Raw genomic sequence first — 27,853 nt, 5'->3', positions numbered from 1 at the left:
ATATCCAATTAAAACTGTCGCGACGGTGAGCGTTGACGAAAAAAGACCAACGAAACCGAAACCAACCGCAAATGAATCCGTTAACGCTCACCGTCGCACGTTGGTTTTTCCAACCCTTCGAGACCACAATTCAACTAATTTCAAATAGTTTGGAATTTAAATTTCCAAGCTATTATATTAGAAGCGTATCAAAGCTTCCTTGCTGTTGAAATTACCTTGTTTAGGGACGTCTATGTAGTTTAGATGTATCACTACACCCATTTCGCTTTATCATCTTCTCTAGTAAACAGAAATTTCAATAAGTAATACAGGGTAAATATAAATCGAGTAAAATAACTTGAGAGCCATGCCCATATTACCCGGTTTAGGGACGTGTATATACTTAAGATGTATCACTACACCCATTTCGCGTTATCATCAAATAGAAATTTCAATAACCAACACAGGGTAAATATAAATCGAGTAAAATAACTTCTAGACCATGCCCATATTGCCCTGTTTAGGGACGTCTTTGTAGTTTAGATGTATCACTACACCCATTTCGCGTTATCATCTTCTCTATTAAATAGAATCTCAATAAGTTACACAGGGTATATATAAATCGAGTAAAATAACTCCAGGACCATACCCATATTGCCCTGTTTAGGGACGTCTATGTAGTTTAGATGTATCAGTACACCCATTTCATGTTATCATCTTCTCTAATACATAGAAATTTAAATATTCTACACAGGGTAAATATATATCGAGTAAAATAACTCCATTACCAGGCCCATATTGCCCTGTTTTGGGACGTCTATGTAGTTTAGATGTATCACTACACCCATTTCACGTTATCATCTTCTCTATTACATAAAAATTTAAATATTCTACACAGGGTAAATATATATCGAGTAAAATAACTCCAGGACCAGGCCCATATTTCCCGGTTTTGGGACGTCTATGTAGTTTAGATGTATCACTACACCCATTTGGCGTTATCGTCTTTTCATTTTCCCGTTGAAAAGAGTTAATTATTCATGAGGCGCAAGTGGAGACACATTTTTTAAATGACCACTTATTTTCAGTTTTAATGTTTTCTCATTAGCGTCCCTCGGCCCAAATTAATTTCAATTTTCTGACTCTAATTTATTGTTCGAAATTTCCTGCGCCTCTTTTTAACGATCTAATATGTTCCTCTTTTATTAATGACCCGCGAGTCTCAGCGCAGTCCTGGCGCGTCCAATCACACTATGCCTCGCTGACCGCGACAAAGTTTTAAGGCTCCCCCTATTAAATATTTCCTTAGTTTGTTAGCATTTAAGGGATATTGAAAATTACGCCACCAAAGTTTCAATATACATTTTGTTTCGCGGCAAACCGTGAAATACGACAGGCGACACTGTATCGTGGTAGTTGGTTAGTAGCCAGTACATCTAATTTGCTCCTAGTTACGTCAAAAAATATAATATCGCATCTAGTTAATCATAATCAACTTTAATTTTTAATTTGGCCCTTATTTCTTAATTTTTATCGCAAATGTTTTTAAATAAACCAAAGTATTGCAATTAAATATCGAAATCTGAGAGACAGAGTCATCGAGCGACTTTTAAAGCCATTAACTCAGGTGGCCGGGAGTAGTGGCGTACTCCTGTAATCCCAAGCGTCTGGGAAGCAGAGTTTGTGGATGGCCGTTTGAGGAAGACCACCAATCCCACAACGGGTGGTCGGAATACTTCCGCCACGTTTGTCCCACCCCTGTCCCGTTGGCGTGGCCTATACACATGTCTCACCCCTGATTAATCAGATGGACGAGCGGACTGAATTGTCCCATCCGTCACAATCGCTCATAACGAGTTAAAAAATAATAATTTAGGTGGCCGGGTTACAATGCGGAGGAGGGTGTTGGTAAGCAGGGAGATTTACAAAATTTTCGGCATCTAGTAGAATGGAGTAAAACTAACCAGAAACACGTGGTAATTTTTGGGAAATAAATGTGTTTACTCCCTGCCACTGAGGCGCTGGCTTCTGATTGGTTATTTGAACTAATAATATGGCAAGCAACAGCTTTCTAATTGGAACCAAATCCGTAAACCCAACGCTTCTCGAGATAGTTTTTGAATGACCTTGAAGACGAATGACCTTGAACCATGTCTTCAAGGTCATTCAATTTTACTCTAGTAAATGTGCCCCTGTACGATGAATGTTCAATAGAAATTTGAAATTAAAAAAAAAGTTTTTCAGTTATTTATCATTTTTCGTTTTTTAGTGGACACCCTGTTTGTAAAGCTCGTCAATCGTGTGTTTTAAAATTGAACACGGTCGAAGAGGTAAAAAAGACCAGCAACGTTTCGATAGGCCTTCAAGGCGAAGGTACAAGTTAAGACTAAAATTGAGCTTCGGAAATATTACCGACAAAGTTCCAAAATATGTTTCCATTTCAAAACGACCACCATGTGCTCCTAGCGAGGAAATCATGAATTTCGAACGTGTTACCTAATACAAAGAAATGTATTTTGGGATCTACTGATATTGATTTTTAGAGTGAAAAGTCAAGGTTTTTGGAAACTTTTCCCTATTATTGGTATTTTCAATTATATATAACTCAGATATTATAGTTTGCAAAAACATACTATTTTGCGCAAGGTTTTTGGAAACATTTCATCGATATTGGTATTTTCAATTCTAATTACCACAGATATCATAGTTTGCAAAAATATACTATTTTGCGCAAGGTTTTTGCAATTTTTCACGATTATTGGTGTTTTCAATTATATATAACTCAGATATCATAGTTTGCAAAAACCTTGCGCAAAATAGTATATTTTTGCAAACTATGATATCTGAGGTAAATAGAATGGAAATGATCAATATCTGATAAATTTTTGCAAAAATCTTGCGCAAATTAGTATCTGATTTGCAAAACTATTGACTATTTCTGAAAATATCAAAACTTGCGTAAAGTTTGCAAAAAGAGTTTGCATGCGAAAATTAGTATTGACCCAATTATCTGCACCAAGCATACTGATGCTTAAGATCGTAAAGTGTAACGTGCAGCCTGAATACATTCATTCTATATAAAAATTGAGCATACCACTTGCTGGGTTGGTCCTTAAACCAGGCGGTAACATTGCGGAAAAGTAGGAAACAGGGGTGAATAAATGAACCCCAAAGTCAAACTCAGCCATTGTTAGGGAATTCATAGTTAAAGCGTAGTTTTTTTATAAACCGCATTGATTTCTTGTGTTTGAGACATTGCTAATTTAAAACTCATACCATAAGGAACATAATTAACGCTAACTTAAATATGACACTGTACGACAATGGAACGGCAACTTAAAGCAACTGCCGGCTCTATCATTGCCACCTGTATTATTAAAAGGCCCCTGTTATTAGAGATGGCCATGAATCTATCCGAATCTTCGAAAAAAAGGACTTTCGTGGAGAGCGTGGAGCCATCTATTAATGGGACCGGATGCTAAAATTCAAAATAGCGAAACAATAAAGTCGTCAGAGAGCCATTACAGAGTATTATATTTAGACCACTTCTAATCTACTTACGACGTTAGTGAACTTTAACCTAAATTATATATCCCATATAAAATATATTGTAAACAATTACTACAATTGAAGTTATTGACAAATTTAAAAACGAGCGAATCAACGCGAAGCATACTTTTATGTCCCGCCTTTTGGGTCAAAATGTAGCTTCAGCATCTTGTTTTTATTTCGACACTAGCGACATCTGTTGAAAAAAGAGCTACTTCACCTAGAGCCGACACTTGCTTTAATTTTCGTTGTTAGATTGATGGCTATAAATATTGATGATAGGCCGTTTACGTTCTAAATTCGATGCAGTAACTCATCATAATTATTTTCCCTTTAAAAGTGTTTCTATTTTGACTAAGCCTTCGTCACTAAGGCTGTCGGTGTCTATTTCTCCGCAATTCCAAAGACTAATAAAACCTCGTAAAGTTGTCTGTCCTTAGACATTCAATGATTTATGTCGTCATTGTAGAAATAAAATGTCTTTAAAAAAATAGTTTTGGGAGAAAGTGTCATATTTTAAGCTGTTACGTTATTTATGATATAGCTGAATTTTATCTTGAAAATATCCCTACAAAAAGTAAAAAAAACCAAACAAATTCAAAAATATACTTTTTCACCATAAATCTTCAAAAGAAAAGTCAAGTTTTCTGAATTTGAGTTGATACGTTGTTTGTAGGTTCTTTCCGTCTTGAAGAATGAATCTCCTTGTAGTTTTATTATATTATTATATGAAATTAATATAAAAGTTGACGCATCAATTTTTTAAGATAGGAACTTTTAAAGTCAATAAGATTAACACGAATCTATTCGACAACGTAAATGTTCCACTTCAGTCCAAAAAAAACCTGGCTTTAAGATGAGCCGGGGTAGGTACATTTGTTCGAATTTAAATCGTCTGAACGGTGGAACAAATGTTTGAATTTCATTCGTCCGAACCGCCGAAATAACAAATATTTCAATTGTTTGAATTGGACAACTTGTTTGTTTCATTCGTCCGAATTCTGTCGCTAAATTAGTATTTATTATTGCTGTTTTAGGTTAGGTTAGGTTCACGTTAATGTTACTATTTTCTTATATTAACAATATTTAAAAAAAACAACCAATTCCTAATGTTCGAAAAAACGGACAAACGATTATTCGAACAAATGAAGTTCGCCAGTTAAGTTAACACAAATTGAACGACTAAATCACCAACAAACGTTGTGATAAATCTTTCGGGCAAATGAAATACGTTTTCGGACATACGATCCGGTTTTCCGGCATTCGGACAAATGATCATTCGGACATTTGTACCACCGTTCGGACGAATGAAATTCGAACAAATGTCCCCAAATCGATGAGCCAGGCGAGTGTTAACTTCGAGGTGGCAGAAACTCGTAAACATTTTGGCACCTATAATTATTGATTTTCAAAAACCATTCTGTGATTTACAGTGATTTATCATTCTTTAAAGCAAGTGTCGGCTCGACGTGAAGTAGCTCTTTTTCCAACAGATGTCGCTAGCGTCGAAATCAAAACAAGATGCTTAAGCTACATTTTGACCCAAAAGGCGGGACATAACAGTACCCCTCGCGTTGATTGGATCCTTTGTAAATTGGTCAATAACATGAATTACAGCAATTATAAACAATATTTTTACACGAGATATATTATTTTGGTTAAGGTGCCATAAATAGAGTATAAGTTGTCTAATTATAATAATTATAAATGGTTATCTGACGACGTTATCGTTTCGCTATTTTGAATTTTAGCTTCCTTTGCCATTAATAGATGGCACAACGCTCTCCAGTAAAGTCGTCTTTTTGAAGAATCTTTTATATTCATTGCCATCTCTAATAACAAGGGCCTTATCATAATACAGGTGGCAATTATAGAGTCGACAGTTGCTTTAAATTCCCATAATTACCTACGATTGGTACACCTGATTAGTTAGTTGACAACCCGATGTCCCGATCGGTTAGAAATAGAACCTTGTACGCATCTTCTTATTACCATAAGTTAATGATACCTCTAAGTACACAAATAAGCCCTTTCAAGGAGGAATCTTTGTCCAGAAAATGTGATGTCAAATCTTGTCCCTCCGATTCCCGCGAAAATGAAAGATTTGAAAAATATCTCTGACCCAGCGCCGCTGTGCGGTCGAGAATGAAACTATATTGGGAGGGGCTACTTTTACTAGTCGTACCTTAGTGGGGGTGCCTTAGCGGGGTGGAGGGGGAGAGGGAGAGAGTTCATTCGTTATAATTTCAGTCACATGAGAGAAATAAACCAATAGCAAAAAAAATGTTTTTCTGCCTCTGCGGGGGGAACGAATTTTCTAAGGGAATATCGAAATTTACCTCTTTATGGAAGTTCAAGCTAGCCTTGCACCAAACAGGATTAAAGAAACGTAAGCTTCGGCAGTTCCAAGTGTATGTTGAGGCTACTTTGATACGCAGTACGGAGAGACATAGGTCGATTTGGACAAGCATTTCCGCCATAGGCAGCATAGCCATTTGTGTACTTAGAGGTATCATTAACTTATGTTATTACTAATAAGTCACTTCGGAAACTTGAGTCGAGGTGAAACCTCAAAAATTCCAATTCGTGATTGCAAAAATAAATGGTTGTAAAAACGCGTATGTTGAAAAGGAAATTTGAGCTTCTTCAATTTCCTTGATACGAGTCTTCCACGGAAAGACGAGTTTGAAAAATAATAAAAATATCCAGGCTGCATTTCGGTAGACATTCTTTGGTGGCGTAGAATGCGAGATTAGCGGTATCCAACGGCTGATCATCCAGGCGGAGTAGAACGGCGTTTTATCGATCGCGCCGAAAGTAGAACAGGGGTGGTGGTCACGCGGGCCACGTTCCGTCCGACTAAAAATATTTGGTCGAAAGGGGAGATTGGAGGGCCGATAAAAGGGCTAAGATGAGCGGATCGCCGTGTCTAAACGACCCCGCATTAAATACAATGGCTATTTGCTGGACTCAAAAACAAACAGGCGCTCGGGCTTCTCAAGGACCCAAAGCCTCGATGGATGCCAAGATTCATTTCGCCGATACGTTCATTTCTGGGGGAAGCTTATTAAGGGAAAGCAGTCTCGTCCGAGAGATGTCGCTCTATATCCTGTATCCGCGGGCTCTTCTTTGACCTTTTAAATCCCTTCATTTATTCCCAGAAACTACCATTACACTAATGATATATTACCCTACGTGATTTCAATAACGAAAGAGTATAAAGGCACGTTGGGTTTGCGTTTTTGATTTTAGACTTTTGGTCTTTAAGTTCTTCGAAGGCCGGTGAAAAATCGCCTTCTTTTGGCTCTGTGTGTATGATGGATTGCGCTTTGGTTTCGAAACGATGCTGAAAGTAGTAGTAGAGATTTGGCGATTTTATCAGTACTTTTTGAAGTGATTTTGGGATTTCAATGTTAATTTACCATAGAGAGAGTTAAAAGATTGTGATTTTAGACAAAGTGTACGGGATTCTTGTAAATGTCCGACCCCTCGGTTAAACCATAAGAAAAATAATATAACCCTATAAGTTAAACACCGCCATAGAAGTGATATAAAGGTAATTTGTTCCGCCAGTGTTTATAGCCGGTTGTGGCGTCATCTATTGGCGGTACAAAGTACTGCATTATTATAATTTACTAATATATGTTAAAATGTTATAATTAAATCTTTAAAGATCTAAAAGTAAAGGATATGACATTTATAATGAATTTAATGTGAGTTAAATAATGCGTGAGCTTTATATATATTAAAAGTGATATCAGCTAGGCTCCACCTTAGACCCAAGTCATCTATTTGGATGAACCTTAAATACTAACCTTTGGTTTGTCTTGTCTGCTGCGATTGTTTCCGAATACAGCTGACAAGATTCTTGTAGACTTGGTTCGCTTTTAACTAAAATAAATATTATTTTCCTTATGTTTTATCTAATTATTAAAACCGAAGTAGAGATAATGTATTACTTGTTGAGGTTAGTGAGTGTAGGGAGCTGTTGGCTCGCGTGGAACGAAGGGCTTGCCACCACCCTCCTACGTATGGTACGGCTTTAAAAGTCGCATGATGACTTAAGCCTAAGGTGGTGCCTTGGGTATTTGCCTAGCGGATTATTTGAAGTCCGTTAACTTAGTTTTTAATACTGACTAGTTTATATTTGGAATAACGTCAGGCCCGTAACCAGCCGCCAAGAGTCGGGGGCGCCAATGCCTTGATACTAAAAATCGTAATTTTTAACTCCCACTGCAGTCCTATGAACGTTTTACCATTGTTGTAGTATAGTTTTGTCCAATCACTTTTCTCTACTTCGTGTATCCTGGTGTAGTCCAAAAATACCAAGGCAATGTTATATCTCCTTCAATTGAAATATTTAAACTTTTGGTGCATCGAAACGCGCGAAAACATTTTTTTTTTCAAAACTATAAACGTTTTAAATATTTACTGAATTTAAATTGTGATGTAGCTCTCCTTTTTGATTAATATACAAATATTGTAGATCATATATTTTGGTAGTTGAGCAATCGATTTTTTCGGGTTGGTCGGGTTGGGGATGCTCAAGTGTTCATTTGGGGTGCAGAGCATCCCCTGGCAGCCCCCATATACGGCCCTGAATAACGTTTACATTCAGCTATGTAACTAAAATTACGGGGCCATATTTATTTCGTTTCTACTGAGCGCGAAAGGGGGCGCTGCAGTCGAAAAACTCCTTTTCCCCGATTCACCCCCATCATCCCGTGGTACCTACTCCTCTCACACGGGGGCGCCTACACTTCAGCACGCCAAGTTCGGAAGAAATCGCTGTTTATATTACGTAAATGGCGGTGTTTTATATTACGTAAATGGCGGTGTTTTATATTACGTAAATGGCGGTGTTTAACTTATGAGAAAATATTACTTTTATGCTTAAACTTACGCGATATATTTCTAAGCGAATCTATGAATAATAGACGGTAAAATAAATAGGGGTGGGATTTTTAACCGTGACTGTTACATTAAAACAAGTGTCGGCTCTTTTTCAACAGATGCTGCTATCGTCGTAATCAAAACAAGATAGTTAAGCTTCATTTTGACCCAAAAGGCGGGTACTTATAGGTACCCTTCGCGTTGATTGGCTCGTCTGTAAATTTGACTGTAACTTAAAATATAGTAATTTTTAATTATAAATTTTATATGGGATATATAATTATGGTTGAATTGTAAGTAGAGTATAAGTCTAATTATAATACTCTAAAATGGCTCTCTGACGACGTTATCATTTGGCTATTTTGGATTTTAGCTTCCCTTGCCATTAATAGATGGCACCACGCTCACCACTAAGTCGCTTTTTTAGAAGAATCGGATAGATTCATGGCCATCTCTAATAACAGGGGCCTTTTAATAATACAGGTGGCAATGATAGAGCCGATAGTTGCTTTAAAACTGAACGCTAGCTAGGGAGGGAAAAGTGGATTGGTTCGTATTTGAGCATGCGCAGAGACCGATTGTTGCTTATCGCTGAGAAACAAATAACTAAATCATATTTCCTCATGGAGCACGTGGCGCCATCTAAGTAAACTGATCGTTATATTTCGGAAATAAAAGCTTGACAAAATGAGCATTTAAAGGGAATATAACATTTGGTATTTCTGTCGCCCTCCGAGGGTTCCAATATTGTCCGCTGCCTCCCATGGCTTTTCCCACCTGCGGCGCTGATAATCGCTGATTGTGAAGGGAATAAAGGAAATTGATGGGGTCTTCCATAAAGAATGCGTTGGAGGTTCTATTCCCTTTAACCGTAAATTTAGGTATAACTTGGAATTCGTTAGATTAAAACGTAAATTATTAATTGAAATGAATCGTTATAGACGTGAAAAACGGTAGAAATTACCCCAAGGACAATGGAAGTGCTGAGACTGGCAGCCATGCTGTCACGAAATTATCTCCTACCCCTACTTCAAAAACCTTCCGAGGCGGGTAAGCCGTTGGAATTTCGCACCAGAAAACGTAAACGGGGGATCTTGTAAGAGGTGCAGGTGGTATTCACAAAGGCAGGTCTACACTCCTACAAGTTCCCCGTTTACGTATTCGGGCCCTATGGTAATTAGCTTTTCTATCATTAAAAGACCAATCAATTAGAATGCAATTTTTAATAGATATAGAACATTGTAGTTCGAAATACAGCCTGAATTGGCATTTCAATAAAACATTTTCAAGGAAATTGCCAAGAACTAATGTTTGTAAGAGCGAGGACCTGCAATTCTCTGTTTATATAGTGCTTGTTGAAATAATGGAAAGTTTTCACCATAGATAAAATAACTTCGTATATAGATAGGAAACTTCAATGGGGCAAACTGACTCTCACGAGATTGCCCTGACATCTAGTGACTGCGCCAGTTGGCTGTGTTCTCAAGAGCGTAGAACGTATTGAGAAATTCGAGGTCGGTGTTTTGGGAATAAACGTATTTTGTAAGGTAAATGTCTTCAAATTTACCTGAAATAGCGTTTAAAACAAACTTGAAATCTTTACTGAATGCTATTTCTTTAGTGCTATTTTTTAAATTTCCTCTCAGTTCAAGAAAAAGTACTTTAAATACATATAGCTTGCTTAAGCCTTTGCAATTGGGATTGCGTTACACTAAGGTTCTAGTACGGACTTCGAGTAGTGCGAACTTCAGCAATTAATATTATTCGGGTGCCGCCACCAGATGTCGGCCAAAATTCTGGCGTCACTTCTACAACATTATGAAGTTTCCTATCTATATACGAAGTTATTTTATCTATGGTTTTCACCTACAAACAGAACGTCGTGTTTTTGCCAAGCCTTAATATGTCGAAAAAGCTACCTGGTTAAAAGGTAATACTTTTAGGAACCCGTACAAATGAAAAGTTTCCAAAATTTATAGAAGAATAACTACTTTGAACCGATAGTTAACTTTGCTCGCAATCCACCTCATGAATGTTGAGGTTAACGGTACAAGTGAGTGTAGGGAGCAACATGTTGGCTCGCGTGGAATGAAGGGCTTTACGCCAGCTTCCTACGCATTGTAACCCGACCACCTTATTTAAAGCATATGTAACATAATTACTCATAAGTATGCCACTGTACCTTTATTCCATTCGAAAATCTTCACTAACGGTTTGTTTCACCACGAACCAGTAAAAAGGTGGACACCGTTAGATTTTAACCTTTTTATTCATCCTAGTAATTTTGGAAGTCACACTATTGGCTAATGGAAAACCTCTAAATTGAGAAGGATTTTTTTGCGTCGGAATTTTAGTCAGCCCAATGTAGCTTTACTGAAATTTATAAACTCGCTCGGTTTGTGTGGATGAAGTTAAATAATGAGTAATTTAGAAAAATAAAAGGTTGGGGAAAGTTACCAATAAGTGATCGCTTTCTGAAAATGGAACAAGTCGTCGAAGTGGGATATTCCAATTTCCACCAGCGTTATTAAAACCCATATCAAGCCTAGAAGAGTTAAGCCTAGGCTCAAAAGAATCTGCAAAGTCTCCAACCTTATAGATGCGCCAGAAAAGCTCAACCTGAATTTCAACTATTTTTTCCAATAAACCTGCTTCTTTTATTTGACAATGCAAATTTATTTTAGAACGTGAGTCTCCGTGAACTTCATTACTTTTCAAATTAATTACATTAACAGAACTTAACACTATATTGTAGTTCATTTTAGCTCCTAAGCCTTGGTTGTTCAAACCGGTTTGTTTACAAATAAAAATGGCCGTCGGTTTATCAGACGTAGAGCTAATTGTACGACGGCATAATCGGCATTTGAAATTCGATGACGTCAAATATTACGTCAAATATTACGCAGGGTACAGATGACGCAATATCTGTGAAACAAACCGTTAGTGAAGAAATAGAGCTAGTGGCATACTTATGAGTAACTATGTTACATATGTTTAAAGGAATTAAAAGGCGCTAGATCACTTGAGCCTAGGGTAGTGTACAGGGTATTAGCCTCGCTGATTATAATTATAATAATAATAATATTAATACGTTCTTGGTTTAATCATACGTACAATCATTCTAAACATTTTGTTTTTCATTACCAATATTTCGACCATCGGTGGTTCCTCATAAATGAAGTATTGTTGTTTTTGTTCCGTTTCAGCGTGTAAATGTCTGTGGACGTAGCCAGGGAAGAACAGAAAGACGTTTGTTTCGGCGCCATCTTGTGGAAAGTCGAGGAGGTGTAGAAAATGAACTTCCGTACCAAGTACCTGCGCAAAGTTCTCGGCTGCTTCGGCATCTCGGGCGCGTCTCTCTGGGCGACGTTGACGTTCGCGGTGTCCACGATGGTGTGGACGTCAGCGGTGACGCCCATCGTCACGCTGACGCACGTCATGCCAACCGCGACGGAGGCCAAGGAAGTGTTCCACATCGGGGCGGTGCTCAGCGGCGTCGAGAACACCGGACACTTCACTCAGGCCATTGAGGACATCGCCTCCGAACAGAACATTCTTCCTCCAAATGTCGCTCTCTACGCCATGACGGTGCGCATGAGCGGGAACCCCATCAAAACTGCTCAGAGCGTCTGCGAAAGTCTCATCAAACAACAGGTACGGCCGATTCTTTGTCTCATTTTCCTTCATTTAAAATGTTTCTCGGTTGCTATGGTAACCTTGAGATCGATAAAGCCAAGGTCACGAACAGTAAAACCCAATTTAATTCGGTTTAATTGCCCTTTTTAACCATAGAAATTTAGCAGGGCTACGTTGGCAATTTTCCGGGCCCTAGAAAAAGACCGAGAGACTAACCACTGTCAGATGGCCTGTACACCGATTATCTCATGAGTACAGTCAAAGGTAGGGGCGTGTACACCGATTACGTGGAGTGACTAGCCCCTGGGAAAAGCCTTCTAACCGGACCCCAAGGAAACATAGCTTTAGAATCCAGTTCCGTCACAAGGGCGTGCTCTAGCTATTATCCTATGTTGCCTAGTCGTTAACGCTACCCTGAAATTTAAGGGAAACTTGTAATATGAAAACCTTACCTGACTGCACTGGTTTCTGACAGTTTCCCAAATCCTGGTCGAGAAGTCGGATAAAAATAAACACCCGAATTTTTAAAGGGATGGTGAAACGCCGATATAACCTACTTTCTATCGATTCCTCTTCTATAATTCCTTTCAAAAACGATCGGTGGAAAGCCTGTACTGCCAAGAAGTTATACGTTGTCAGTTGTCACACAGGCTATAAGATGTTTTTTACAGTGGAAAAACTGTTTAGATGTAGACCTATTGGGACCAGCACTATAGCTTAATCTATTTCATCACCACTGTTTTTAATTTATTAAAATTCGAATTTAATCTATAATATTGAGGGACCATCGTTTTTGAAAGGAATTATAGAAGAGGAATCGATTGAAAGTAGGTTATATCTACGTTTCACCATCCCTTTGAAGCTTTTCCCTAGATTCTTCCTATTATGAAGTTTTATGTTTAATTTTGAGAATTTTTATGAAATATTTCAGATTTTTAAAGTAAATCAAAATGATAGGATTATTTATAAAGATGATTTGAACTTTTCTGTGGATTTGAAGGGATGATTGATCCTCCAAATTTGGTTTAAGTTAATTAGCTTAATTGTAAAGCAAAATGGAAAGGAAGACTTGGGTCGAATAACACTGACGTTGCCCTCCAAACATTATTGTAATTTACTTCAGATATGACGATAATATTTAGTGTAGGGAGCTGTTGGCTTGCGTGGAATGAAGGGCTTGTCAACACCCTTGCAGGCCTGTAACCAGCCGCCAAACTCGGGAGCACAAATTTTTTTGGGGGGTGCCAATGCTTTGATACTAAAAATCGTAATTTTTAACTCCCACTCCTGAAATTAGTAAATATATCGAAATTGGCTTTATTTAAATAGTTATTTTTTAAATTATGAATTTCGACTTAGTTGAAAACAGAATATTTTATTAAAAAAACAGGTAATCGATGTTTTATGATATTAGTTGGTAGTTGAGCAATCGATTTTTTTTTGGTCGGTCGGGTTCGGGATACTTAAGTATTCATTTGGGGTCGCTGGGCATCCCCTACCTACGCATTGTAACCATGCCACCTGATTAGCCTTAGGTATTAGCATAGCTGAATATTATTATTATTATTGTTGTTCACTTTCTCGTAAAAATAGCTTATTTCAGTTCCCCTTTGTTTGGAAAAGTATTTTTGAACCTTGATGTTTTCGTTCAATCACTCGCCCCTATTTTCTTGGAGAGTGTTTTATTTTCTCTTTCAATATCGTTGTTCAAATGCTTCTAAGGAAAACTTCCCGTCGATTCTTCCCCAGTTGCCTTATTGATTGCTAGAACCCTTTTGTTCAGTAAGTTCATCGCGGCTTAAGTCGAAAGAGGGGAAAACGTTCAATGAATGAAACTATGTCTAATAAATCACGTGAAAAATGTCACAATATCAGTTTACTGACTAACCATTTTCTCACTTAAAAAAATACTTTACAAAATCATTATCCAGATAATACTATTATCTATACTACTTATGGAACAAGTAGCAAATACTTTATTTAAATAAGGTCTTAAGTTCCTCTAATCTTTCCAAAACATCAGGATTTAAATCATAATTGTCCATATGATAATTTACCTATGAAAATGTTTACCCATAAAATAATATTTTTCAAACATTTTTGTTGACTAAAAAACTGCACTATGTTTTTTTTGCGAGCGGTTTAATTGATTAAAACGTCTACGACTTTAAATATAATTAATCAACCGAAAATAATATGAAACTAGATATGGAGAAGGGTTATTTTGCCTCGCAGCAGGAGGAGTTTTGTGGCACTGGGTGTGAAACTCGGAACAATTCCGAGTTTGCAAATTATATCCCTGTCTTCCAAGAACCAATAGGCGAAACTATAAAGTCCAGGGTGGCTGAAAAGATGGTAGTCACGTGACTTTGTGGAAAACTGCGGAGCCACCTAGCTTAAGAAATACGAGTTATTGTTCATTTTATTTTGCTAATGTTGGTTTAAATTTTGATTGATTCATCTAAATTATCTAATTATTATTATTATTTTAAACATCTTGTAATAGAAAGGTGGAAGTTAATTAGCTGTCTGCAGTATCGGGATGGAATAATTTTTTATTTGCCATCGCACGGCCAACTATGAACACGAGTTACCGAATCGAAGTTGGCGGTGATATAGTAGTCACGTGATTTTGCTTTCCCATTTTAACAAGTTGGTTACGACCAAATTTACATTGTAGTTTCGCCTATTTACGCGAGGAAGAACCAATATTTTTATTTACTTTTGTAAGAGTCAGATGGCGTCATCTAGTGATCGGAATCGAAAGTATTAATAATGGCAACTTTCACAATTACAAAATTTTAAAAATCTATAGCTTCTTCTTAATAGATTTTTGGAAAACGATAAATTTTTATAAACTGAGTTCTATTTATAATATTAATGAATAATGAATAAAATAACTTCATGAAATAATTCATAAATATATAAATTTAATTATTAAATTTTAAATTTAACTCATACGCTTAATGTAAATATTATAAAATATAACGTATTGATAAAAATAATACCATTAAATAATAATTATTATTATTATGAAAATGTATCGTGTTCCGTTCGAAAGATGGCGCTCGAGACCAAAAATCAAAATGGACCCTGAACGTCGGAAAAACAGCGTATCACCGAAGCTATAAGCTACAGTGCCACGTTCTTCCTCGCGCAAATCGGTTCTTGACATAGCTTATTATAATTATTATTTATAATTTCTTATATTTGGTTGTCGTGTAATTTCTACAAATTTGAAATGAAAGGAACAAGTCATGAAGCGACTTAAAGCAAGTGTCGGCCCGACGTCAAGTAGCTCTTTTTTCAACAGATGCCACTATCGTCGTAATCTAAACAGAAGTTAACTTACATTTCGAGCGAAAAGGCGGGTACTTATAAGTACCCCTCGCGTTTATTGGATCGTTTGTAAATTAATGAATAACATAAATTACAGCAATTTTAAGCAATATTTTTAAACGGGATATATAATTTAGGTTAAAGTCCACAAAAAAGAGTATAAGTTGTCTAACTATAATATTCTACAATAGCTCTCTGACGACGTTATCATTTGGCTATTTAGAATTTTAGTTTCCTTTGCCATAAATAGATGGCACCACCCTCAACACTAAAGTCATTTTTTCGCAGAATTTGATAGATTCATGGCCATCTCTAATAGCCGGAGCCTTTTCGTAATACAGGTGGCAATGATAGAGCCGTCACTTACTTGCTTTAGAGCTCTTGCTTAAAGATTTATAAACAGTTAAAACTTTAAGATACCCGTGATGTTTGTAATTTCATGGTTTAAAAACTCAAGGCTGTCATCTTTAAAAAACATTATCCCACACTTTAATATTTGAATTTTCGATGAATCAAATTTGACGGACATCGCGGCCTTGGCTCGTAATATTAGGAGTAATTCGACCGCGTGGCGTCAGATGGCGCGGCAAAACCCCGCTCGTCTTCCTATTAAATAAGAAGCCGTCCTTTGGATCGTACTTGAGAGGGCTCTTCTTGATTTTCCGAAATCTGCCCCACTTTAGGTTCGCCCTCTGGAAAAAGGCGACCCGAACGGGCCTGGAAAGAGGATATTCCATACCGTGAGTCTTCAATCTTCGGCGGATGTCGCCAGCAGATGCCGGGTATTTTTAACCCGCTGCCTGGAAATGGGGAAATGGGGAAAGGACGCGGGAACGAAAATCAATCTGGCGAAGAAAAGAAAGTTTCTCCCAAAATTATTCGCTAGACTTAAATTTTACGATCGAGTAATTTTGTCAACGGAATGCCTGGAGGTTGTAACCGTATGTCTTCTTCAGATGACAAACTTCGCGTGTTAAAATAATATTCCGAAAAAGAAAGTAGCAAAGGTAAAGAATTATCGATAAGTACGAGAATTATCGATAAGTACGAGAATTATCGATAAGTACGAGAATTATCGATAAGTACGAGAATTATCGATAAGTACGAGAATTATCGATAAGTACGAGAATTATCGATAAGTACGAGAATTATCGATAAGTACGAGAATTATCGATAAGTACGAGAATTATCGATAAGTACGAGAATTATCGATAAGTACGAGAATTATCGATAAGTACGAGAATTATCGATAAGTACGAGAATTATCGATAAGTACGAGAATTATCGATAAGTACGAGAATTATCGATAAGTACGAGAATTATCGATAAGTACGAGAATTATCGATAAGTACGAGAATTATCGATAAGTACGAGAATTATCGATAAGTACGAGAATTATCGATAAGTACGAGAATTATCGATAAGTACGAGAATTATCGATAAGTACGAGAATTATCGATAAGTACGAGAATTATCGATAAGTACGAGAATTATCGATAAGTACGAGAATTATCGATAAGTACGAGAATTATCGATAAGTACGAGAATTATCGATAAGTACGAGAATTATCGATAAGTACGAGAATTATCGATAAGTACGAGAATTATCGATAAGTACGAGAATTATCGATAAGTACGAGAATTATCGATAAGTACGAGAATTATCGATAAGTACGAGAATTATCGATAAGTACGAGAATTATCGATAAGTATGAGAATTAGCAAAAATTATCATCCAACTTATTTTCAGAGCTAATCAAGGTTTATTTCAGCACAGATCGATATTAGACTACTCACTTCATGTCAGTGTCGAAATAAGGTTCGGAAGGCAAATTACCATTAAAACGTTGAGAAGTGTCATACCAGGAATCCATATCTATACTTGGAATGATTATCCCGGCATATCGCGTATGGTAAGATCACTCTGACGGCTTTGGCCCCGCCTACGAGAGAAAATATCTTCCCTCTGCGCGCGCTCCCCTCTCACGTTGTTCTTTGTTAAGTTAACATAGTGACCAAAAAAAACCGTCAGCCACATCGAGACGAAAATCTGCCGCGATAAGCATTCCAAGTAGAGGTTATTACGTTATTTATGAAGGTAGGAATGCAGATTTAATATTGTGAATTTTGACCTCAAATATCTCGGGTTAACGGCCCGTTTTTTTATTAAATAAAATCTCATTAAAATCAGTGGATAGCATAGAATAAACCACTCACATAGAGTGGAAGGCTATCAGCGAAACTTGCGAACACTTTTCGTACGCAACGTTTTATATTCGAGGCGTGAAATAAACAAGTTTTCATAAAGGTAATGTACAATATCGCGTTAAAAAAAGTAAGTTTATACTCTACAAAATGTGAAAACAACACCAGATTCGCTCTTCGGACTATATTTATTCACGCCTCAAAAACAAGCTAACCCGTTAAAATTAATGTTTCACGCGCTTCCATAGGGCCTTCCAATCTACGCTAGTGGTGGATAGTTTATATTTTCCTTTCCATAGAATTGAAATATCTTAACTTACATAACAGATGGAAATATGAAATTTGTGTTTTGCTAGTATATTGCAATGTCACTCGATTTGGTTAAGTATTACTAGTGCTTACAACTGCGATAGTTTACTTGTTATTTTGCACCAACATTTTCATAAAAAAATTAATCATTTCTTAAGCCATATGCAGATATCAGTTAGCAGATTTACAATAATCTGAATTAACAGGTAATCATCAAAATTATACCTTTTGTCGTCTGTTTTTTACCCCCGATATCACATCCAAGAAAACGTTTTGAAAAGCTTAACATTAAAGGGGAACGGCCAAGCTTTTCCAAATATGGCCTTATTTCCGTATCAAAAGATTAACAAGACGTTCAATATACTAACACGTACCTTTTTTTGTCTTGAAAAAATAGCTTTTGGCCCATAAAGTTTAAACGAAAAATAGCGCCAGGTGTTTGGGTTTGTATTTTCGCCGCCATCTTAGGGGCTGCCGCCAGCGAACTATCCTAACTTTTGAAATAGCTCAATTTATGCTTAGATCTCTTATACCTGGAACGCGCCGCGCGTGCAAATTAAAAAAAAGTAAAATCTTTCGCATCGGCAGCAGCGCGAGCTTTTTTTTTTATCAATTTTAATCGAGCCGGGAGTGCCTCACCGGTTTCTCACCAGGTGTCGCGGCGGACGCGCGCTTTTCGATTTCCCGAAATTTCTTTATTTTATTAAAAATTAAGCACTCAATATTTTTTGATGCGGTTTTCGCCATAAATTTTAATTTTTATGGGCTATAGGGCTATCTAACTGGTTAAAGCTTGACCGTTGCCCTTTAAGCCATTTGCAGATATCAGTTAGCAAAAACAAAATTATCAATTTTGTAAAATCTGTTTTTTACCCGCGATATCGCATCCAAGTAAACGTTTTAAAAAGCTTAACGTTAAGTAATATCCTTTTTACAAAAGTAGCTTTAAAGTAAAATAGAAGAACTTTCTCTAAATGTTTTTATAGGACAACGTAATATTTTTTTTAATATGTCGTGGATATGAACAAATTTTTTTAACTTATAAAGGGTTCAGTGAAGCCGTACAGGTTGTGAAGGTTTTTTTTTCTAATATGCTGTTTGTATAAAACAGGAGTAAAAGAATCAGATACAAATATTCCTTAATAGCCGCTTAAATAAACCCCTCTCTGACTGTCTTGCCCCCTGTTGAAAAGTGCTGCCAGATCTATGTATAGACAATTCTCAGCTTTGACAGTATAAAGAGAAACAGGTCGCAGCAGCACAAACTCTATAATCGGCTATGAATGATCTTTTATTTAAAGGACTATTATTACTAGGTTCACTTCTCCATCGATAATCCATGCTATTAGAGTATTTAAATATACACCCTGGAATGCTTAAAGTTTTTCAAAAGCATTTCAGAAGTTTAAAAAAAGTTTTGAAATTAGATGGAAAATACCAAAATCTCGAAATCCACTTAACAAGGCCAAAATCCCGTATTTTAATATCTTATAATTAGTTTCCGATTTTTCAAATAACTTTAATTTAAAAAAATCTGGTAGTCAAATATTGTCCTCAATTTCGAGACCTTTTTTAGGAAATTATCCAAGTGCTTGTAACACATTTCCCATTTAAGCTTGAAAAACCGTCAGCTAGGCCTTTGTATTTTCTTTTCAGGCCACGCTCAAAATACTTCATTCGGAAATTACATTTGGAAAAAACGCTTTTTTAAAATAGAATTAGCTGGGAAAAAGCGAAAAACTACGTAAAAACTTCTGTTTATCTCAACGTGGTGTGGGTCGGCAAAACGACGTAGCCGCACGCGCGTTTTCATTGTCAGCGCGCGTCTTGTGTCAAGAACCCCATTCCTTCTCGGGTAGTTCTTCGGGAGCATTTTTGCGGGTACATCGTCGCTTTTTCTTCGCTAGAGTACGCTTCCGGCGTCCTCCGCTACTTCTTTAGGAATTCCGCGCGCGATTCCGTGACATTAATTTCCAGCGACATCTAGCGGCCGAGATAATAGTTTATCCGACGCTTTCGCGAATGCGACAGTTCGGATTCATTCCAAATTATTTCGCTCTCCAAATCTTTTTCTACCGAACAATCTTTTTACTTCGTTTTACGATCGTGAATGGCCAAATAGCAATCTCTGATTTGGTTCGCTGTCATTCTGTCCATATAGACTCTTAAACGCGCCTCCCCAATCGTCCGCCATTACCTTACAGTCTACGGGGAGGGTGATGAAAAAACCGGTTTTGGGGGGATGAAATTTCTGCGGTAGAGGGCTGGCTCGTTGGTTGCCTGTACGATAACGGCGGTGCCCAGTAAACGTCTCTAAAACAGAGCGCTCTTTTGACCAACGCAGGGAAAGGGAAGAAATAAAAAAAAAGATTTTTGTATAAACTTTGTTTAGCGGCCAATCACTATTGTGAGTAGGTGGCTGTTATAGTTATTGAATGTTGTAATTTTGGAAACATTCTCCTGAAATCCTCCAGTCTATATTGCTTTGGTACTTTCGAGTTGTGGATTTCTAGTGCATAATTTGGATAACTTACAAGACGGCAGTATATTTCAAATTCATTCAATATTTTGAGTGGGTTATCTGTCCCTCAGACCATAGAGTAACCCACTCGCGTAGAGTGGAAGGCCCTATGGAAGCGCATGAAACATTAACCCTAACGGGCCAACTGGTTTTCGAGGCTTGAATTAATATAGTCCGAAGAGCGATGCTGTTGTTTTCACAATTTTTAGAACATAAACTGTTTTTTTTTATCCAGATATTGTACATTACCTTTAGGCCAACTTGTTTATTTCACGCATCGAAAACCAGACGTTGCGTATGAAAAGTGTTCACAAGATTCGCTGATAGCCTACCAATCTATGTGAATGGCTTTATCTATGCCTCCGACTTCGACATTTAATTCTTATACTTCAGTTAATTTAAAACATTGGCGGTAAAAAATGAATTAAGTAAATAAGAACAAAATTAAAAACTACAGTTTATTATGATTACCGAGATAATGTGTGATGGTAGTTTTGCTGTAACTAGGAGCAAATTAAATGTACTGCCTAGTAAGAAAATACCACGATACAGTCTCGCCCGTCGTGTTTGGCTTCCATGTTGTGGAGCAAAACAAAATCTAAACGGTCGAAAACTTTTCTACGGTTCCAAAAATATTTGCGTGTAACACCACCCTTTGGGTGTAGCGCTGGCTCTAACATATTTTACCCCTGGACATTTTAGTAATAGCGTTTTCCATTTGATTGCTCAAGATTCGCTCCGTATCTGTCTCTGACGTCATAGATCTCGCCCCAATCGACTATAGTAAAACTGCAAATGGAACATTCCATGAATATATTCCCGCGTTTTGTTGTCTTTCGTCTGCTTGTAATTTCAATTTTCGCGTCTTGGTCTGCCATTTTGCCAAAAAATCTAAAAGGAACACGCAAAAATTTGCTCCGTTCTCGATCTCGATCCGTTGATCTGTCGAAATCGGCAGATCGGTTTTGGGCAATCTCGTAGCAGCCGGGAGCTGGAAATGGAACACGCGAAACTTGATCGGAGCAGATCCGAGCACGCAAATGGAACATAAAATGTTGATCAGAACGATCTAGAGCGCTCGAGAGCAGTCAAATGGAAAACGCTATAAGTCTTCACGGATTTCTGTGTATTATACTGAAATTTAAAGAAAAGCACATTTTTAAATGTTGGATAATTTTCGGTAATTTTTGAACAGCACAAATTGTTTCCGTTGAAGCTTTGTCTTTTGGGGATGCGGATGATCACGCAATTGAGCCGAGTTAATTTCAATAACTAATCTTAGACAAAAACGTTATTAATATTATACATTTAATGCTGAAACCTGTATACCTCTAATTCTTAAAAAAAAAATTATTGAGAGACAAACAATTTAATATTTATTAAGAATATCACAAATGCAAACCCTGATAAAAATCGCCGATGAAATTACAGGGTTGCCACAAAATTTTCAGATTCAAATTCCCTGACTATTCCCTGTTTTCCCTGACCATTTTAAGAGATTTTCCCTGACTTATTAAGGCCAAAATTTTTCTATTATATTTTACTTTTATCAGAAGTTAATAAATTTAGATGGACTTATATTTCAGTAAAAAGGTTATTGCAATGTTGAAAAAATTAGCCAAACATTCAAGGAAATAAATGATAATCGTGGAATTTGTCGTAGATCTAGAATTAAATTACCTTCAAAAAGTGCCAAGATAAAATTGAATTCCCGGACTTTTCCCTGAATTTTTACCAATTCTTAAAATTCCCTGACATTTCCTCGAGTTTTTAGGCCCATTTTTGAATTCCCTGAATTTTCCCTGATTTCTCTGACGTGTGGCAACCCTGAATTATGAAAAAGACATCGATATCATGAAAGCGTTCGAATGTGCGAAACCTCAGATTCTGTTGGCAAAAAGCCGGTGCACCTTCGTTTGTCAGGAAAAACCCGATCAAATGCAATGAAGAACTGACCTCTATGGAATTCGATGTCCTTGGCGGAGTTCGTCAATGTTGGTCTTCTCTTTAATACCTGGGTTATTCCATGGCAAATCGTCCAAAGGTATCCACCCTACCTTTTTAGAATTGGATAAAAATTTGCCTTACGGGTTATTCTGGTCGAAAAAGCCGATTTCCAAATTATTTTTAATGGGCGATAAGCGGTTTTTGAGATATTCGCTATAGAGTGTTGTCGTCTGGTACGATTTTAAAAACTTGTAACGTCACAGCTGTAGTGTTAATAGTGGCCGCCATGACAGTTACCGTTTTTTATCAATAGGCAAATTACAATGGTGACGTCGCAGGGTTTCAGACGACAACACTCTATAGAACTTTACCAAAAAAGGCCAAAAAGGCCTCGACACCGAAAACTTGGAAATTATATCTCCGTCAATAAATGTCCGATTTTAATGGGATCAAGCTTATTTTAAAGCATTTTTGTTATAAAAACCAGAATAAAATTTAAAAAAATCTATATTGAATTTCTCAGTCTTAAAAAACCGTTTAAATTGTTTGACCTTTGACCTTTACCTGTTACCCCAATTTTAGTGATATAGAAATATATTTTTTCGAATTCCCCGTCTATGATTTAGTCGAAAAGATCAAAATCCCAAAGTAGTATTTTTAGTTCTTTAGAAATAAATTATTTTGTACAACCCCTCGTGCAGTTTTAGAGATATGGAACTTTGTATATCTATCTTGTTAGTCCAGTCGTTTTACATTAAAAAAGTGGTGTAAATAGAATTGCTTTCAAATAATTAATAAAATTAATTATTAATTATTAAATTAAATAAAAAATCGGTCTGAACAGCCCCCGAAAAATTTCCATGAATCCCACCATGGGAAAGTGGTCAAAGGTGGTCACAGGTGGTCAAGCTAGATTTTATTTGGAAAAATGTATCCTGACTTCATGCTTTGAGATAAAAGGCAGGGGCAATTGTTCTAGCGCCTTCGAAACGAGATTTAATTTGATTAATTATTAAATCCGTAACTTTATTGAAGACCGAAACTTTGAAAAGATATTCACTGTTGGAAAACCGGAAATCTTCGACTAACTCGTCAAAATGTCTTTTGGTTTTTTTTGGCGTTTCTCTTTGAACGTTGGCACTATATTCCATTTTTTGGCGATATCTGTAGCCTCAGATTTAACTTGGTCGTAATTGTTTCTCAAACTTTCAAATTTTTTTCTACAATCTGATAAAATCTGTAATCAGCGATAAATACAAATTCGAATGTTTCCATTTTCTTTTTTATTCTTAAAGCTTCGTCTCTTTCATCCTTTTTCTTGCTTTCCAAAATAATTTTCGTAAGCGCTTTAAGAATGTCAACGAAACGTGCCCGAATAGCCAAGAGTGAAAGGAGACGTCCAGACCAGCGCGTCGGGTTCAATCTTTTAGTCGTAATCGTGGACTCTCCTGTAAAGGATGCAAATAATTCCCAACGGTTAAGGCTTAGTCCGAAAAATGTGTAAGTCTCCTGCAAAATAGCGAAAAAGTTCGATATTTCTCTTATTTCGCTTGAACCAGATACGGTGTCGTTGATAACTAAGTTTAAGTTGTGCGCCGCACCGAGGGGTCGGACATTTACCAAAATCCCGTACACTTTGTATAAAATCGCAAAATCTTTAAACTCTCTCTATGGTAATTTAACATTGAAATCCCAAAATCACTTCCAAAATAATGATAAAATCGCCCAAATCTCTACGAAATCCCGAAATACCGTACAAAATAATGGCAAGTGTCCGACCCCTCGGCCGCACAGTGGACATAACCTTGACCCCGACATTTTCTTAAATCTATTCCATTTTTTTCCATTTCGTTCAAAATGTTTGAGACTACACCACCTGCTGTTCTGTCTTTAAGGTCATAAAATCCAAGAAAAGTTTCTTTAATTCGAATATTTAATTGTTTATTGGAATCGTTGGCAATGTTTACGTAACGAAAACAAATATTTAGTTGATCAACCTTGGTAATATCTTGGGTACTGTCAACAATTATTGAAAAAAAGGGAGCGTTTTTGATCTCTTCCACCAAAATGTTTCGTAGGTTTTGCCCTAAACATTGAATAATTTCATTTTGTATCTGAGGGCTGAGATAATTAATCTTGCCTTTAGGAATATCTAAAACTTGCTTCATAACTGGGTCATATTATGCAAGAAGTTGTACGTGAGACATGAAGTTACCATTGTACGTATCTTCAGCTATTTCTCTATGACCCCTGAACGCGATTCCACTTTTAGCGAGCTTCAAGCTTATTTTAAACAAACGTTCCAAAACCTGACGCCAAAAGACAGTTTTACTACGCAAAGCCTTTTCAAGTTGCGCGTCGATTTCTAAAGTTATGTTTCTATACCAGTGCTCTTTTAAAAAGCAAGAGTCAATGTGACTAGAAGAATTATCATGTCTTTTAATGGCTTTTGAAAGACCTTGCTAATCACGCAAACCGTTACGCCACGAAATATCCTTATTTTTAGCGAAAAGCCAGCAAGGCTCACAATATGCAGCATCGAGTTTTGGAGAATAACATAACCAAGAGGTTTCAAATTGTAGACAGGATTTAGTGGTCTTTCGGTAATATGACGATGAAAATGACCTACCTTTACTATCTCTAGGAAATGGGCCTTTTGGTCTGCAGGGTCCGTGATCAATGATAACCCTTTTAAGTCGTGTGCCCATTATGATGCCGATGTAATGTCCCAAATCCGTTGGATATTTTTCTTTGGAAAGAAAATTAATATCATTTGATTGATTTCCTGCAGTATTACTCGTTTCAGCTAAGTCTGAAAACTCGGGCGATTCCAGCCTTTGTGCTACGTCCAAGAGTTCAATTGATTTGCCAAATTCAGTGGTGTCTGCGCCTTTTTTAAAATCTGTTTCGTGTCCTGATGTTTCGTCATGGGTAATTTTGCATAAATTAAGATCGGTAGCTGTACCATTGTCTTTATCATCAGGCTTGGAATTGGCTGACCTTGTGAAAAAGTCCGTTAACTTGGGAATTTTATTCAATTCTTTTGGCAATTTTTCATCTCTCTCTTGGCGAAGTTTTCACTTTTCTGCCCCACTTTTATGTTTATTCTGTGATGTCGAGCTATCAGTACCTTCAAATTCTGTGTGAAAATTTTTCTCCTCCATATTTACTGTTAATAAAACTTAATATGACTTTTTATAGATAAGAATATTGAAATTTGCAACGAGCGCAAACAGACGATGTTGAGTAAGGTCACTGCCTGACTGCCACGGTGGAAATTTGTTTGAACTTTAGGATAGAAGTCATAGCCGAGACAAAGAAGCTTAATACATAACTAAATAATTACTTCTGGATATTTTTAAGAAGCAAGAGCTACTCAGTGAATTCAGTGACTGACAATTAGTATTTTTCATAAGTTTGGTCCAAATTTTGAATGGGCCCCCTAGGACCGTGGGCCCGCCCGCATTGCGGGCTCTGCTCCCCCGTAGCTACGCCACTGATAAAAGGCTGAAATTTGGTGAATATACTTTACAGCTATACGGGATAATTATAGGCTAAAGCTTTTTACCACCGCCATCTTGGATTCAATATGGCGGACGCAAGTTCGGTGTAAATCTCGGAATATCTTATCAAAAAACTTATAACGTATTCAAATACTCTTGATATTTTATGAATGGCGGGAAAATATTATTACCGCGCAAGCCCGTGATAAACCGGAAATATAGATAATATACAATATCAAGAGTATCATGTGATCGGGGATGGATATTAGAGGGTGGTCTGTATCTTCCAAAAACGATGGACTTAACACCAGCTATAATTTCCTTACTAAAATTAGTACGCTGCAAATGTACCAAGGGGTACTCCGATAAGAGTTGTCGATGCAAAAGCCGAAGCCTTAATTGTTCGTCGGCCTGCGGACCTTGCCAATTAGCTATTTTCGAAAACTCATTGAAACCGCATATTGAACTGTGATACCGAAAATATTTAAGTTTTAAATTTTATAAATAAATTATTTAGGTTCATTTCATGTTTCTTTTTTTAAATAGTGTTTATTATGCCAAAACTCGGCATAAATCGTCCCAGTAACAATTGTGATTCTCATTCTTTTAGGTTGAAAATAATATTTTCCCGCCATTCTTAAAATACAGTATGGCGGGAAAATATTATTACCGCGTAAGCCCGTGATAAACCGGAAATATAGATAATATACAATATCAAGAGTATTTGCATACGTTATAAGGTTTTTTGATTAGATATTCCGAGATTTACACCGAATTTGCGTCCGCCATATTGAATCCAAGATACCGCAATAAATAAAATTATTAATCATTACGACACATTTTACTAAAAACTACGTAACTACAAAAATTAAATTGTAAATTTGTTGAATTTCGAGTTCTGGTTAATCTTTATGTTTTATTTTTCATTTAATATTCAAAATCTAACAAAAAACGTTTTTTAACCTATAGTCTTACGACGTTAGTCGATAGCTTGCGGCTGATTCGACCCGACTTTGGCTTTTAGTCTAGTTGAGTGGCGGCCATCTTTTGAGGACGCTCTAACTTTACTGGCAGCCTCGTTGGCGAAAAAGCGACGGCCATCAAAATTGCGCCGCCGGTACTCTTGCGGATAAAGTCCAGTTAGTAAACAACACACATGGCGTCTACGCCGCCTTTCGCTGTGGTGGAGGTAAATGAAAACGAAGTACCTGGCGCTTTATTTATACACGATGAAATAATAAACATTCAGAGTGCCCTATATGTGAGCAGTCCATGGACTGCTCACATATAGGGCACGCTAAATGTTTATTAGTTTTACTGATATCGGCAGATTTCCGAGGATAGCCAGAGTTCCTCCACAGTACTGATGAGCCCCGAAAGGGCAAAACCGGTCTACTTTTTGAATCTCTGGCCTAAATTTTGACTTTTGACACGATGAAATAGAAAAGCATAGTGTAGTTCAACTAAAACGGTGGCAGTTGTTCACCCTTTCTAGAAACAAGGCACGGTTTCGCGAAGGGATAAAAAACAGAGCCGCCACCTGCTTTAAAGTTATAATTTATTTAATTACATTAAGTGAAAGGTTTTTATTTGGGCAAATAATTGAAATGCGTTTGTTTTTGGTTTCGTTTCAGGTCTATGCCGTTATAATAAGTCATCCATCGAACGGTGAGCTATCTCCAGCTTCTGTCTCCTACACCTGCGGGTTTTACAACATCCCAGTCATAGGAATCAGTTCCAGGGATAGCTCTTTATCCGACAAAGTGAGTCTCACATTTACGCTATTCTCAAATCGCGACTTAAGGGCTTTCAACCGATTCTCAGATACCCGTCGCGATATCTAACCCGAGATGTTATAAGATCAACTGATATGGGTGAAATTACAAACCAGGGGCGTGATTCTACTCTTATCGTTAGCTACTTAACGAAAATAATTTTTCGTTAGCTAATATAATTTCAATGGAGCCAACGA

At 37.0% G+C, this 27,853-nt stretch overlaps 1 protein-coding gene across 4 annotated transcripts in view; it reads left to right on the top strand.

Moving 5' to 3' along the window:
- The window catches only part of Nmdar1 (glutamate ionotropic receptor NMDA type subunit 1), a 190,667-nt gene that overhangs the window by 38,860 nt on the left and 123,954 nt on the right, over positions 1–27,853 (top strand). For all 4 annotated transcript variants that reach the window (XM_090165421.1, XM_090165420.1, XM_090165423.1 and 1 more), the window contains exons 2-3: positions 11,628–12,075; positions 27,516–27,644. In XM_090165421.1, coding sequence (XP_090021547.1) covers positions 11,716–12,075; positions 27,516–27,644 — 489 coding nt within the window. In that variant the 5' untranslated portion in view covers positions 11,628–11,715. The remainder of the gene's footprint in view (positions 1–11,627; positions 12,076–27,515; positions 27,645–27,853) is intronic.

Source organism: Leiobunum rupestre, chromosome 2 (assembly GCF_980474605.1).
Source record: "Leiobunum rupestre chromosome 2, qqLeiRupe1.1.hap1, whole genome shotgun sequence".
Lineage (NCBI taxonomy): Eukaryota > Metazoa > Arthropoda > Arachnida > Opiliones > Sclerosomatidae > Leiobunum > Leiobunum rupestre.
Note: the sequence above shows the minus strand (reverse complement) of the source record. Positions and strands in the feature narration are given on the sequence as shown.